The following is a 13,346-nucleotide window of genomic DNA, read 5'->3' as shown; positions in this document are numbered from 1 at the left end:
TAGAGAAACGTAAAACAGCAAAAAACAAAACTGAATTATAGTGTGTTTTTCATTGTAGAACATCCGTGCTTTAAATATTTTTGCCCCCCCCCCCAGGGGCCCAGCGGTATGTCTGTGGATTTACAACGCTAGAAACCGGGTTTTGATACCAGTGATGGGTATAGCACAGATAGTCCATTATGTAGCTTTATGCTTAACTTCAAACAAATAAAAAATATATTTTTCTCGAGTTTCAATGCCTCCCCTTTTCAGACCTTACGATGTCATATATTTGAAAATTGGTAAAAAAAAAAACAAGTTTTATTTTACACATATTAACATACTGAGATTAGACACGGAATCTTACAAAGATTTAAGCGTTAAATATGTATTCAAGGATTTAGGTTTTCGTGATTAAATCCTCTAATATTAGTTCCAAATTGATATGATAGTTTTCTAAGTTAACTGTTAATACATACAGCTTTACCTGAAACTGTAACAATATATCATTAACACGTCATCACATGTCCCGAAATGCAACATTCGGTATAAAGAGATACAGCAATGAAGAGAAATTTTAGAAATCATTAAAACAATAAATACCTTGATTTAAGTATTCAAGAACCGTTTTATTCAACAGATCGAATTCGTCATTCGAGAAAGACGACAAAGGTTGTATAGAGACGGTTTGCTCAGTGGTGCTACACGAGTCGAGGATATCGCATACTTTGACTTGAACTATAATAGTAGTATCCTGGCTTGATACTGAGTGGGTAGTAAGGAAAAACGTTTGTTAAAATCATTATACTTCTTAAAAAACAATTACCCACTTACTTAGGCATACTACGTATAATTAATACTGTTCATATATTTCTTTAATAGAGTATACAACTTTTCAACATTTATGTGAATTACACGAATAGTTTCAAAGAAATTCCAGTTACCACTAAAGAAAATGTCTTTTACCACTGAAGGAAATGTCCATTACTACTGAAAGAAATATCCATTACTACTGAAGAAAATGTCTTTTACCACTAAAGGAAATGTCCATTACTACTGAAGAAAATGTCTTTTACCACTAAAGGAAACGTCCATTACTACTGAAGAAATGTCTTTTACCACTAAAGGAAATGTCCATTACTACTGAAGAAAATGTCTTTTACCACGAAAGGAAATGTCCATTACTACTGAAGAAAATGACTTTTACCACTAAAGAAAATGTCTTTTACCACTAAAGGAAATGTCCATTACTACTGAAGAAAATGTCTTTTACCACTAAAGGAAATGTCCATTACTACTGAAGAAAATGTCTTTTACCACTAAAGGAAATGCCCATTACTACTGAAGAAAATGTCTTTTACCACTAAAAGAAATATCCATTACTACTGAAGAAAATGTCTTTTACCACTAAAGGAAATGTCCATTACTACTGAAGAAAATGTCTTTTACCACTAAATGAAATGTCCATTACTACTAGAGAAAATGTTCATTACTACTGAAGAAAATGTCTTTTACCACTAAAGGAAATGTCCATTACTACTGAAGAAAATGACTTTTACCACTAAAGGAAATGTCCATTACTACTGAAGAAAATGACTTTTACCACTAAAGGAAATGTCCATTACTACTGAAGAAAATTACTTTTACCACTAAAGAAAATGTCCGTTGCTATTGAAGGAAATGTCCATTACTACTGAAAGAAATTTCCATTAATAAAGAAGAAAATGTCCATTACTACTGAAGGAAATTCCAATTATTTTTCGAGATAAGAAAAATTACTTAACATACACTTTTACTCTTACATACTTATCGATTTCGAAACCAATATGAAAGAACTGTAAATTTTAATGGTTATCAATAGAATAAAATAACCTTTCGGAAAGATAAATACAGACATAACATAATTACATGACTATGTCTAAGAGAAGGTGGATATAATACATTCAAAATAACCTTTAATCTAAATTAACCCAGTTGTGTATTTTGATACGTCCTCCAGTACCTAATGTAAAACATTCAGTTACCTTAGCTTACAGATAAATAAACATGTGTACATTACAGATATTTTGTTATGTGTGTGTGTATATATATATATATATAGAGAGAGAGAGAGAGAGAGATACTGCATAATTATTTTTACTTCATATCCATAAAAAATATCCTTTTATATGTTTTATTTTTAAAAGATTACCTCCAGGAAAAGCTACATTTTCGATACGAGGTGGCGCTCGAGTAATAGTAGCGATGGGAGTGTCGGTGTCATTGATAGAAAGACTGTATGAAAACGTGTAAGTGAGTGAATAGTCTTCGGGAGAGTCTCTCCATCCTTCTGTAGCATCTAATATAAACTGGGTTTTTAAGGCAATACCAGATGGTGGCACCACCTATAAACATAAGTAGAAAAGTTCCATAGAAGCGATAAATTATCAAAATAATTCAATATAATACTTCTATAATATAAATAAGTTTTTGTATTACATACATTTATGTCCCTTGTTGCCAGCGCACCCTGTAGGTCATTAATAAATATTTATAAACTCCACACATATTCACGATAATTCTAATATCGATTTCATACATTTAATCTATGAGTAAAATACAACAAAAAACCCATATATTTTAAGATTATTATGATGGTTTAACTTTAACAACTTGAATAGAAAGATATTTGTAACTCTTTACAATAAATATACTTTCGTCAGAGAATATAGACCAAACCGCGTGCAACTGTTGAGTGATATCAGCTTAATGTTAAACGAGATCTGAAAAACCTCGAGTGTTTTACTCTGCCAAAAGAATAAATAACGTAACAGTTGATGTATGACTACTGCATGTTAAGGTCCAATTAATCAACTTCGTGGCATTTTCTCAAAATGTACTGCAAGCTTCATTTAAATGTATCAGATAAATATTGTTACGACAGCAGAAGTCACGTGACTCTGGGAACACGTAATGAGTATCTCGAACATTCCTGAAGGCTCGAGTGTTTGCTAGACGCCCTCTATTTTGTATATATAAGACCGGCGAGAAGTGACGGCATAAATAATTGAATTGCAGACACAGAGATATAGAGACAGATAATCGAGTCAAGCCGAAAGTAAAGTGCGTGAATCGTTATGAATTCTAGCGTGTGTTTAAGTTAAAGTGACTGTGGAAATTAAGTGTATTGCAAAGTTGTACTGAGAAAGAATAAACTAGTTTTATTTAAGAAAGGACTTGTATCACTGAAGTTTTTCGGAAAGCATTTTTACGGAAAATTAACCAACACCAGAGACGTAACAATATGTTGAATCGTCAGTGCACGGCTAGAGATGAGCCATAAAGTACGCAGTTCAAACAATTAGTGTTCTATCGAAGTATAGCCACAACAAACTCGGAATGTGGAAAAGGTAAGTAGATTAAAAAGCAAGGATAATTGCAGCATCTCCTATAGATGTAGGCTAATTAGAGATGTTCTTGGATGTCCGATTTTATAAATTGAGCATCACTAAATTTGCATATGAAAAAGTTACAGATATTTCTAGGACAAGATTTATGATATCATGAACGTAATTATTCTTACTTGAAAACTACCCTAAGACAAGCATTCATATATACTGTCACTATGAGAAATCAGGTTGTCAAACGGTTTTTGGTTTAATGCAAACTACACAATAGGTTATCTGTGTTCTGTCCAGATTTTATAATTTTAAGTTTGTAAGCTTACTATTTATCCAGCGGGGTGCTTCTCAAAAAGATATAGAACACAATAATTTAATAAATTAGATTAGGTTGTTTGGATACAACAATAACAAGTAAAGTAAGAGTTCAGTAGATAAAAATACCAAGTAAAGTATGCTGTGAATACATAAAAATACCAAGTAAAGTATGCTGTGGATACATAAAAACACTGAAAGTTGTTGAAATAATAATAAAAATTGAATAAAAGACTTAAATTATACAAATTGAAAAATAAAATAAACCAAATAGAAACCATTATGTACTGAATTTCTATCATGTGTTGGGTATTTTTAACCTGAAAAGTATCTTACATGACATGTGGACTAAACAGTCAGGTCAGAGAGAAAAGGTTTCGACAAAGCCATCCTTGGTCTCTTTACCTCGCCAACCAGAGGGAGGGCAATCAGTCTGTTGCACCCGTCGCTTACATAGATATAATTAACCAAGTAGCAGGATTGACTGTTATTTTTAAAACATAGTGTGTGTTTACTGGCATATTGGGAGCTTGAAACTTCTACTTCTCAATTCCCAGCCTTGATGGTAAAAACTAAACCACGTCAGGCTCGATTGAAAAGTGCCATTGAATAAAATATCAATATAAAATATTGTTATATTATAGATATAACAATAAATCTTAATCTTAAAAAAATATTAAAAAACGGTATTTCTAATTGTGGCCTAGTCTTGTTATCCGTTTTTTTAATAATAAATTTGCTTAATTAATTTCTATTGTTTTTTTGTTTTCCTCCTACAAATTTTGTTGGAGCGAATTTGGGTAAAAAGACGAAGAGAAGTGTTTGGTGTTTAAATTAAGGGGTTTTATAGTCGTTTTTACAAGTAGAAATTGATTTGATAAAGTCTTTAGCCCTATATCTAATCTGGAGCTCTATAACTTAAATAATGTTTTAATGTAAGTTTAATAAGTTTTGATAAAATAACCAACAAAACATCCCCACTTTATTTCAATAATTCTAATCAACATATCTGCTGTATTCTTTATCTCTCTCCTGCCATACAATGATCTATAATCATATACATAAATAGGCTAGACTGAGAGAGTCATCTCTCAGAAACAGGTTCACAGTTATTTAAGTTGAAACAAAATACATAATAAACTACTTCCTCATTTCTAACCTTGATTGTAATTGGATTCAGTTTAAAGCTTATTAAAATATATATATTTTATTTTTTCTATAGGTATTGTTTAGATGTATTTTAATGAGAATATTCCTCATTGCTTAGAATGTACAATTAACGGCTTCAGTGAACTATCGTGGAACATAAACAAATTCTAAGATTAATTTTATTGTTCTCGCCGTAGAGTGGGAGTTAGATAGGCAAACACTGTTGAAAATGTTTCACTTCATAATTTAATTAAAATGACTAGACTATTTGGTTTATACTCTAGCAGTTTAGAAAAGATAATTTAAAAAATTAACACTCTGTTACTGTCGTAAAAACGTCTTCCAAAAGTAAAAGTTTCGAAGGTCTTTTACTTAAAGCTGATGATCTGCAATAATTAAGTCAATCCCATAAGACTTTTTACATTTTTTTAAATATTTTAAACTGCGTCAACTGTATCGTTTATAGTAATCAGCATCTCGGAAATAAAAACACATTAATGTTGGGTTACAAATAATAACAGTTTTTAACGATGACGATAAACAAACGTCTACGCAAAATTATTAATAATAAATCCAGACTTTTAATTGAATATTTAACATGACAGAAAAGCTTTGAACATTTCGGTATAAAAATTGTAATTAAAGCATAATGTTATTGTAAGACATTAGACATATCTTTTTTTTGTAATTAATATTTTGATAAAAGTTACAAATTAGTTAATCGTTAATTAACCTTTAGCATTCCCTTGATCGGTGGATTATTTGTCTCCATAACAACGTCAGCATAACCTGGTTCTCCACCGTCCACTGGCTCTGCTGTTAGACGAAATTTATAGAGGGCGCCACCTAGTAGTCCTGCCCACCACTGGTTTTTAGCTGGTATTAGTAGTGGAAATGGACGGTCGACCAACTTGGAATTGTAGTTCCTTAACACTATTGACGTCGTTACTCCTCCATAGGGTGCGAGGGCATATTCTGAAAATTATGTTGTTGTTTTTATTGTTTAAATTATAATTAGCAAAAATAACTTATCTAAGTGCATTCTAACTTTATCAATGCCACGTCTCATTAATTTGATAAAATCATTTTAGACTTAAAGAGATAATCACTGATTCAAACCATATTTGGCTAAGATGTTTATTGTAGTTTTATACAAGCATTATCGTTACACTTAAAAAATTTTGGAGATCCCATAAATTTGTGTGTGTGTTGGAGGTTGGGAGTATTTCTTTAACGGTCAAATAAAATTATCCCTATCTCATTATCTCATCAAATTCAAGCTTCTTTCTTGTTCTGTTTCTTACATAGGAGAATGGAATCATAGAATAGTAACAATAGAATATATCTATTCTAACCAGTTCTTCTTTATAGAATTTGATGTAGGTTTGTAGTTATTTCCCCGAAAAGGGACCCAAGGCCACCTGGTGGTCAACCTAGTTTAACAATATGCATGACTATGCAGTAGTGTGTTGTCTGTCAGCCAGTCAGTATACATTAAAAAGACGTCATCTAAGGGATGCTTAACAATGCAAGTTATACTGTCGTGAGTCAGTAAAACGTGCGCATGCCATGAATCACGAGAAAAATTATGCCCTCTGTAGCATACATCACAGCATGACATATGAACTTAAAAAGCTAGAAATAAAAAATATTTGTTACTCTTAGTTTTGGTTTTATTTACTCTTGAAATAGAACAAATGGTGTCTACAGGGATTTACTTATTACTAGTTACCTTTCTCCCTCACAACTTCCCAGCGAAGGGTGACATTAGGTCCACTTGTCACGTAACTTTCCACGACCAGTCTCTCGGAAGGATTGATCCGATCAGGTTTAAGTTTCTTTATGTACACAACAGGTAGTTGGCCTCTGCGCACACTCACTTTAGTCTGGCTTTTAGTGTTTCGTGTGCCTTTAGAGACTTTCAGTGTAATTACGTATCTGTATACAACAAATGAAAAGTAAAAGCCTAACTTTATATTACCACATAACCATATGAATATTGTACTTCATACAGAGTTACATATTTAACGAGATCAAGAACAATACAGTTATTTAAATATTATGTTCCATCTATTATTTTTCTCGACCAAGCGATGTTGAATCTATTTTGAAAGTTGATCTTCCACAAGTAAGTCTTGGCAGTTAATATAACGCATAGTTTCTAAAATTGTGAAATCATTCAATATATTTCATTTAACTTTGACCAAAATTATTTGTACCTAGGCTTTATGGGATTTACACTAACTACTGTTATTGCAATCATTAAGATTTCAAAAAGAGTCAATGGTCAGAGTCGATAGAACCTTTAACCCCTATCTAAAAATAGCCAAATCAGTCAGACAAGTAGCTGAAGTCGTGTTGGTCAATCACCTACATTCTAAATTCAAGCAAGTATGAATGAGATATCAAATGAATGTAAACAGCAAACAGTTGTCCTGTGTAAGTTGGATTTAGAAAGTGTCTTTTAAAGGATATTTGGCACTTTAAACTTGAACAGTGCCTTATGTGACACAGACTAAACCCAAGGTTTGGATCCATTTTAAACTTAAAATTACTGACCAAAGATATGACAGCTAGTCAGAAGCACCTTCCATGTACACGGCTACTCTGAACTGAATAATACTAATCTACAACCAAGACTGTAATCACTGCTCCATGTCTGTCTTTGCACACCTGAATGAGATGTTCACACCTCATACTTCACTAGGTCCACAAACCACCAGGAAATCTTCACACCTCATACTGTACTAGGTTCACTAACCACCAGGAAATCTTCACACCTCATTCTGCACTAGGTCCACTAACAATCAGGGAATCTTTACATCTCATACTGCACAAGGTCCACTAACCCTCAGGAAATCTTCACACCTGATATTGCACTAGGTCCACTAACCATCAAGAAATTTCACACCTGATATTGCACTTGGTCCACTGATCATCAGGAAATGTTCACATCTCATACTACACAAGGTCCACTAATCATCAGCAAATCTTCACACCTGATATTGCACTTGATCCACTGACCATCAGGAAATGTTCACACCTGATATTGCACTAGGTCCACTAACCATCAGGAAATGTTCACATCTCATACTGCACAAGGTCCATTAACCATCAGGAAATGTTCACACCTGATATTGCACGAGGTCCACTAACCATCAAGAAATGTTCACATCTCATAATACGACAAAACATAAGACAAAACCTTTGCTCACTCGATTCTACTTGTCAGGGTAACATTCCACTCAACTTTCACCTATAGAGTTTCTTTTCTGTGTATGTTATAAAGAAACAAAAAAAAAGCATATGAGAAAATACTGACAAACGCAATAAAGATTGCTATATGAAACATAAACTACTGGCTCGAGACATACTGGAAGATTTTCCTGCCCAAACATATCGATAATGTAGCAGGGGTACTGTTCAATAATGATTATATAAAATTACATTCTGACAGTTTTGTAAGCATAGTTCGTTTTTGTTGCTTTCTGTGGAGACGGGGTCATACGTTTAATAGACCAACTTGTAGGAGTTAACTTTCAGATGAATAGACCAACTTGTAGGAGTTAACTTTCAGATAAATAGACCAACTTGTAGGAGTTAACTTTCAGGTAAATAGACCAACTTGTAGGAGTTAACTTTCAGATAAATAGACCAACTTGTAGGAGTTAACTTTCAGATAAATAGACCAAATTGTAGGAGTTAACTTTCAGATAAATAGACCAACTTGTAGGAGTTAACTTTCAGATAAATAGACCAAATTGTAGGAGTTAACTTTCAGATAAATAGACCAACGTGTAGGAGTTAACTTTCAGATAAATAACTGTTTTAGAGGCAGATATTTAGCCTCTTTAAAGTATCTCACCTTTTTGTTTTAAATTTTTATCAATCAACTAATCCTTACAACTATTTTAGAACTGATTTATAACGAAACACACTCGACCTGAAATAACACAGCCAATGTCATTAAACATAAGTTAATCTACAATAAGTTAATATCTAATACGTATTAGGTGGATATTATCCTGAAATAAAACAGCCAATACCGTTAAACATAAGTTAATCTACAATAAGTTGATATCTTCTAACTTACGTCTTAGGTGGAAGTGATCCTGCTGGTACAGTGAGAACCTGCTCGTTAACCAACAAACTGGCTTCGAAACAGGACGTATTAGTGGTCATCTGGTCAGTACAAGACCACAGTAACTGGAGATCGCCAGCAGCGTTACTTGGATCAAAAGATAGAGCACCATCTATCTTGAACGATGTCTGGTCTCCAACCACAAGATATGACGAGCTAATAACAGCCTGTAAGTTCGATTTTTTAACACCTAAGGTCTGTGACAAAGCATTCCATTGACTCTCATCATTGCTTACAGACACTGAAAAACAAAAAAAGGAAGCCATGAATTTCTATGTATCTTTGTTTTCATTTATAAATTCATCTATTAATCTGGTTATACCTAAGTTCAGAACTTACCGTTTACTATAAGGTTATAGGTAATTCCAAGCTGGAGATAACCTTTAGGAACAATAGCAGTGTTTCCAGAAAACCCACTTAAGTCGACAACTTGAGGAGAAATGCTCCAAATGAACTGAAAATAAATACAAAATCAAAATCATTAATACTCATAATAAAAAAAAGAACAGTTACTGAGTTATTACTTTACACCTTATGATGGTTAAGTCCGGAATGCTATTCCGCAGACGAGTCAAATTCATGGACTTGTGAGTGAAAGAGAAGTGGGTGTGTGGATAATAAGGTAAGAAGTACTGAAACTGGATACAAATTTGATTAAAGTAAATTCATCTTTATTCATACAGTGTCTTGCACACATACTGTTGTTAGTTAGCAGCATATACTTTGACAATAGTTTACATTTTTGCTAAACTAAAATCACATCAGTCCCAGTAAAATGAATGTTTCCGTAGCTCTCAGCCAATAGTGAAAAAGCCTTAGTTTTCCGTGAAGATTATAGTTACTTTTGGTCTTGACTTACAAGTAACCCTAATAATTATCTTATAGGCTAAATAAACTTCCTAAATACTTGTGTTTTGTAACCAAATTTCAGGCTTTACTTATGAAACAATTGCATTGCCAATACTTGTCTCTATCTCGGTGGAAAAGAAATAGAAGAGAGAAGATTTAACAGTAGAAAACGTATTTTTATCATTAGAGAAGGCCCGGCATGGCCAGGTTCCACTCATAATCAAATAGAAAATAATATTTTATCTGATAGTTTTTACAGTCATAATCAAATAGAAAATAATATCTAAATACAAGCTACGTGGAGTTATGTATTGGTAATAAGTCGCACATGGTAACAACCGAATTTTTACATCTTTTTCGTATAAAAAACACATTAACCGAGAACAAAAATCACACAGTTAAAGATTTTAGAGAATTATAAATTCTACATATAAAAGATAAATAGATAAAAAAATTGATTAAATTTCTCAAGGTCTTGTAATTTACTAAAGGTATCTATAGACGATGTTTTGATAAAAATTGTATAAACAGAGTCAGTGTTTGTCCTTATGAAACGATACCTTTAACTTTCCATTTTAGCACATAGTAACGTGACAGTTACAAAGTTTTATCATCGTGTTAACTATGTCAATGTTTGGGTCAAAGTGCAGATGTCATGACCTTATAAAGAGTTAGACTGAAAACTTAATTAAACAACTTTATTGTTAATGTGTCAGTAAGCCTGACACCAAACATAGTTTATAATTCCAATGTTTGTATTATTTAAATTTTAAATTCCTAATTTCAAAAAAATAGTTTTGAAATAAGTTCTCCATCTTCACTTGTCTATGTTATATGATGCCTTTGCACTTTCAAATGACCATTGTAGACCTTTTTTCTACCCTTATATGATTTACTGAGTATTTATCTAATTACAAACACATATTATAGATACTGACAAACCAGAACTTAAATGTAGAACCAATTATTCTAGAAATATATAAAAAAAATATTTTTTTATCTTCATTTGTGTTTTTTCAACTTTGATTTTACCATGCTTTGAAGATTTCGTTAATGTCAGTGTTAGGGCAGAGATAATAACAAATATGAAACAATATTTTACCGAAAGAAAAATTTTCACATTCATTTAGGAGGTTCTATAGGTTATGCAAATTAAAAAAAACAGTGAAACTGTAAAATGAAGATTAGAGTTTTAGCATGAAAATCACCGTTCATTCAGACTGACTCAGTAAAGGCTTCGTGAATTCCCAGTCAAACCTTTATTACAAAATCTGATTTTATGAGTACCACAGACTTGTAATGTTTACCAGAAGCTTATCAAGTTTCTTGAAGCTACATCTAGTAAATTCGGAATTGCCTCTAACATATAAAGATGCAAGATGCCCAGAATCTAAATTTCATTTTACTCGTATTTTTAGTTGCTGATGCAGGAAGTTTGGTTTGAATTTCGGGCAAAACTACAAGAAGGCCATCTGCGTTAGCTGTCCCTAATTTAGAAGTAATAGACTAGAGGGAAGGAAACTATTCAAGAACACCCACCGCCAACTCTTGGGCTACTCTTTTTACCAACGAACAGTGGGATTGACCGTCACATTATAACGCTTCCACGGCTGAAAGGGCGAGCATGTTCGGTGACGAGGATTTGAGCGCCCTAACCACCAGACCATGCCAGATATAATGTAGAAAGTAAAAGCTAACACATTCCTGACAAACCTGAGTCACACACTACAATAACCTAAGTTATTAAAAATATTTTTAATGCAGCGCTGAAGGAAATGATAATAAGATTTATTTGTTAACCTAAACGAGACCTTATGTACATTATGGACTAAGCGGCCATAACGAAACGAAAGGATACTTTGGTCCATTTAGGCCGTCCTATTAAACTAAACGCTAAAAAAAACCCTCAAAATCAGTCCATATCATTCAAATAGTTATCAAGCTTTCCCTTAAACTCCCTTAGATTAACTGCATCTATCATATCTAAAAGCAACCCATTCCAAAGGTCAACCACCCTGTTAGAAAAATAAAGCTGTCTTAGCTGAAGATTTCTACCCTGCTAAAATCTACATTTATGTCTCCTTGTTAAATACATCTATGGTTCAGACATACCTATCCTTAAATTTCAACTTCGGATGAAAGAGAAGACGGGATTGACTGATTATTATAATGCACCACACTTGAAAGTGCGAAACGTACTTCTTAAAGTCACGTCTCCAACGTACAACCCCCAGTCCAACACACCGATCGCTAGGCCACCTTCAGGCCCTAATGAGGGTTGAAACATGGAGTTACTGGGTTGAAGAACATAGAACATCTAAAATAATGATCCCGTGGTTCTTTCTCAAAAAAAAAGAAAAAAAAAGAAGTACTTTAATGCTAGCTTACTTGTAAGCCCGATGTCGTTAAGTCCAAATCTCCACAAATGTCAACAATAACAGTGAATGTGACGTCACGCTCAGCTTCGACAACCCTAGGACCCCGTAGAGTGAGACCTAGTGGTTTGGTTGTACGTCTAACAAGGTGGGTAGATGGTAAAAAGGAATGTATCCCAAATCTGTTTTCAGCAGAAACAACCAACACGTAGTCTGTGTCTTCCTTTAGCTGGAGTTGTTAGTAAGTATATATAAACACTAGTTCACTCATTCATTTAAACAACACCAACAACACAAAACAAATTCGATAAAGTTATGTTAAAACATATTTTACCGCCTGTTAGCAGGAAATAGTTAAAAGCAACAAAACTGTAGTTTTTAATATTTTATATCTAATTGTCTATTAGAACCGTATTCCAGAAGTAAAAAAAACACAAAAAAAACACGAAGTGATCCTATTGTAAAATATAATTTTATGGATCAAAATCACGTTGATGTGATTAGAAAAGTCATTCCATTATCAACAAACATTTCCATTTACAATTCCTTTTCACACCTTTTACACAAATAATATTTAGTCTCACTATGTTTGAACAGTTATTTTTATTTTCTATGTCATAGTCAAAATTATCTTACCTCACTACTTGAAAACGACAGCGGTTTTGTATTTCCGATTTCCATTTGTCCAGAAATTAATTTTTGTAGTTGATGAAGACCACCGTAAATTGTTGATTCTTTGATGGAAGATAAATAGAGAAGAAAGTAGAAATAAAATACATATCACATTGAAATACTCTAATTTCTCATATTTTCAGGTTTTAATTTTGGTTTAGTCTCCCCATCTATCGATAGCTATTGGAACTAATTTGCTTTAATTTTGTCTGGAATTCTTTTTAATAGGCTGATAGTCAATAATCTAATAAATAATATGTCGATAACTAGATTAATGTAATAAAATTAATTACGATTATTTTATTTTGAGTCTTAAAATTTGATATCTACTTATAATGTAGAACCGCATCATCGCAGAATACAGAACATGAGAGTATATATATATATATATATTTTAATTCCGCCATTACAGCATCATTTCGTAACAATATTCTTAAATAACTCAATAAAACAGGAGACGACATACACAGCGTGGTTACAAGTAAA

The 13,346-nt window shown here is 32.8% G+C and overlaps 2 protein-coding genes across 2 annotated transcripts in view; both read right to left on the bottom strand.

Annotated features, from left to right (window-relative positions):
- Positions 1-582: 582 nt before the first annotated feature.
- Positions 583-12,917, bottom strand: LOC111088912 (the record flags this gene model as incomplete). Its single annotated transcript, XM_022400211.1, has 8 exons — positions 12,825-12,917; positions 12,202-12,417; positions 9,304-9,418; positions 8,917-9,205; positions 6,556-6,761; positions 5,557-5,798; positions 2,171-2,363; positions 583-744 (listed from the first exon to the last, which is right to left on the bottom strand). Coding segments are annotated over exons 1-8 (1,468 nt in total), but the record flags the coding sequence as incomplete, so codon positions are not given.
- Positions 12,918-13,059: 142 nt separating this feature from the next.
- LOC111088913 overlaps positions 13,060-13,346 on the bottom strand; it is a gene marked incomplete at its 5' end in the record, with an annotated part of 68,226 nt that continues 67,939 nt past the window's right edge. Inside the window, one exon of the mRNA XM_022400212.1 lies at positions 13,060-13,104. Within this exon, the coding sequence (XP_022255920.1) occupies positions 13,060-13,104 (45 nt within the window). The remainder of the gene's footprint in view (positions 13,105-13,346) is intronic.

Source organism: Limulus polyphemus, unplaced genomic scaffold (genome assembly GCF_000517525.1).
Source record: "Limulus polyphemus unplaced genomic scaffold, Limulus_polyphemus-2.1.2 Scaffold4721, whole genome shotgun sequence".
NCBI classification, from domain to species: Eukaryota; Metazoa; Arthropoda; class Merostomata; order Xiphosura; family Limulidae; genus Limulus; species Limulus polyphemus.
This window is presented reverse-complemented; position numbering and strand designations above follow the sequence as displayed.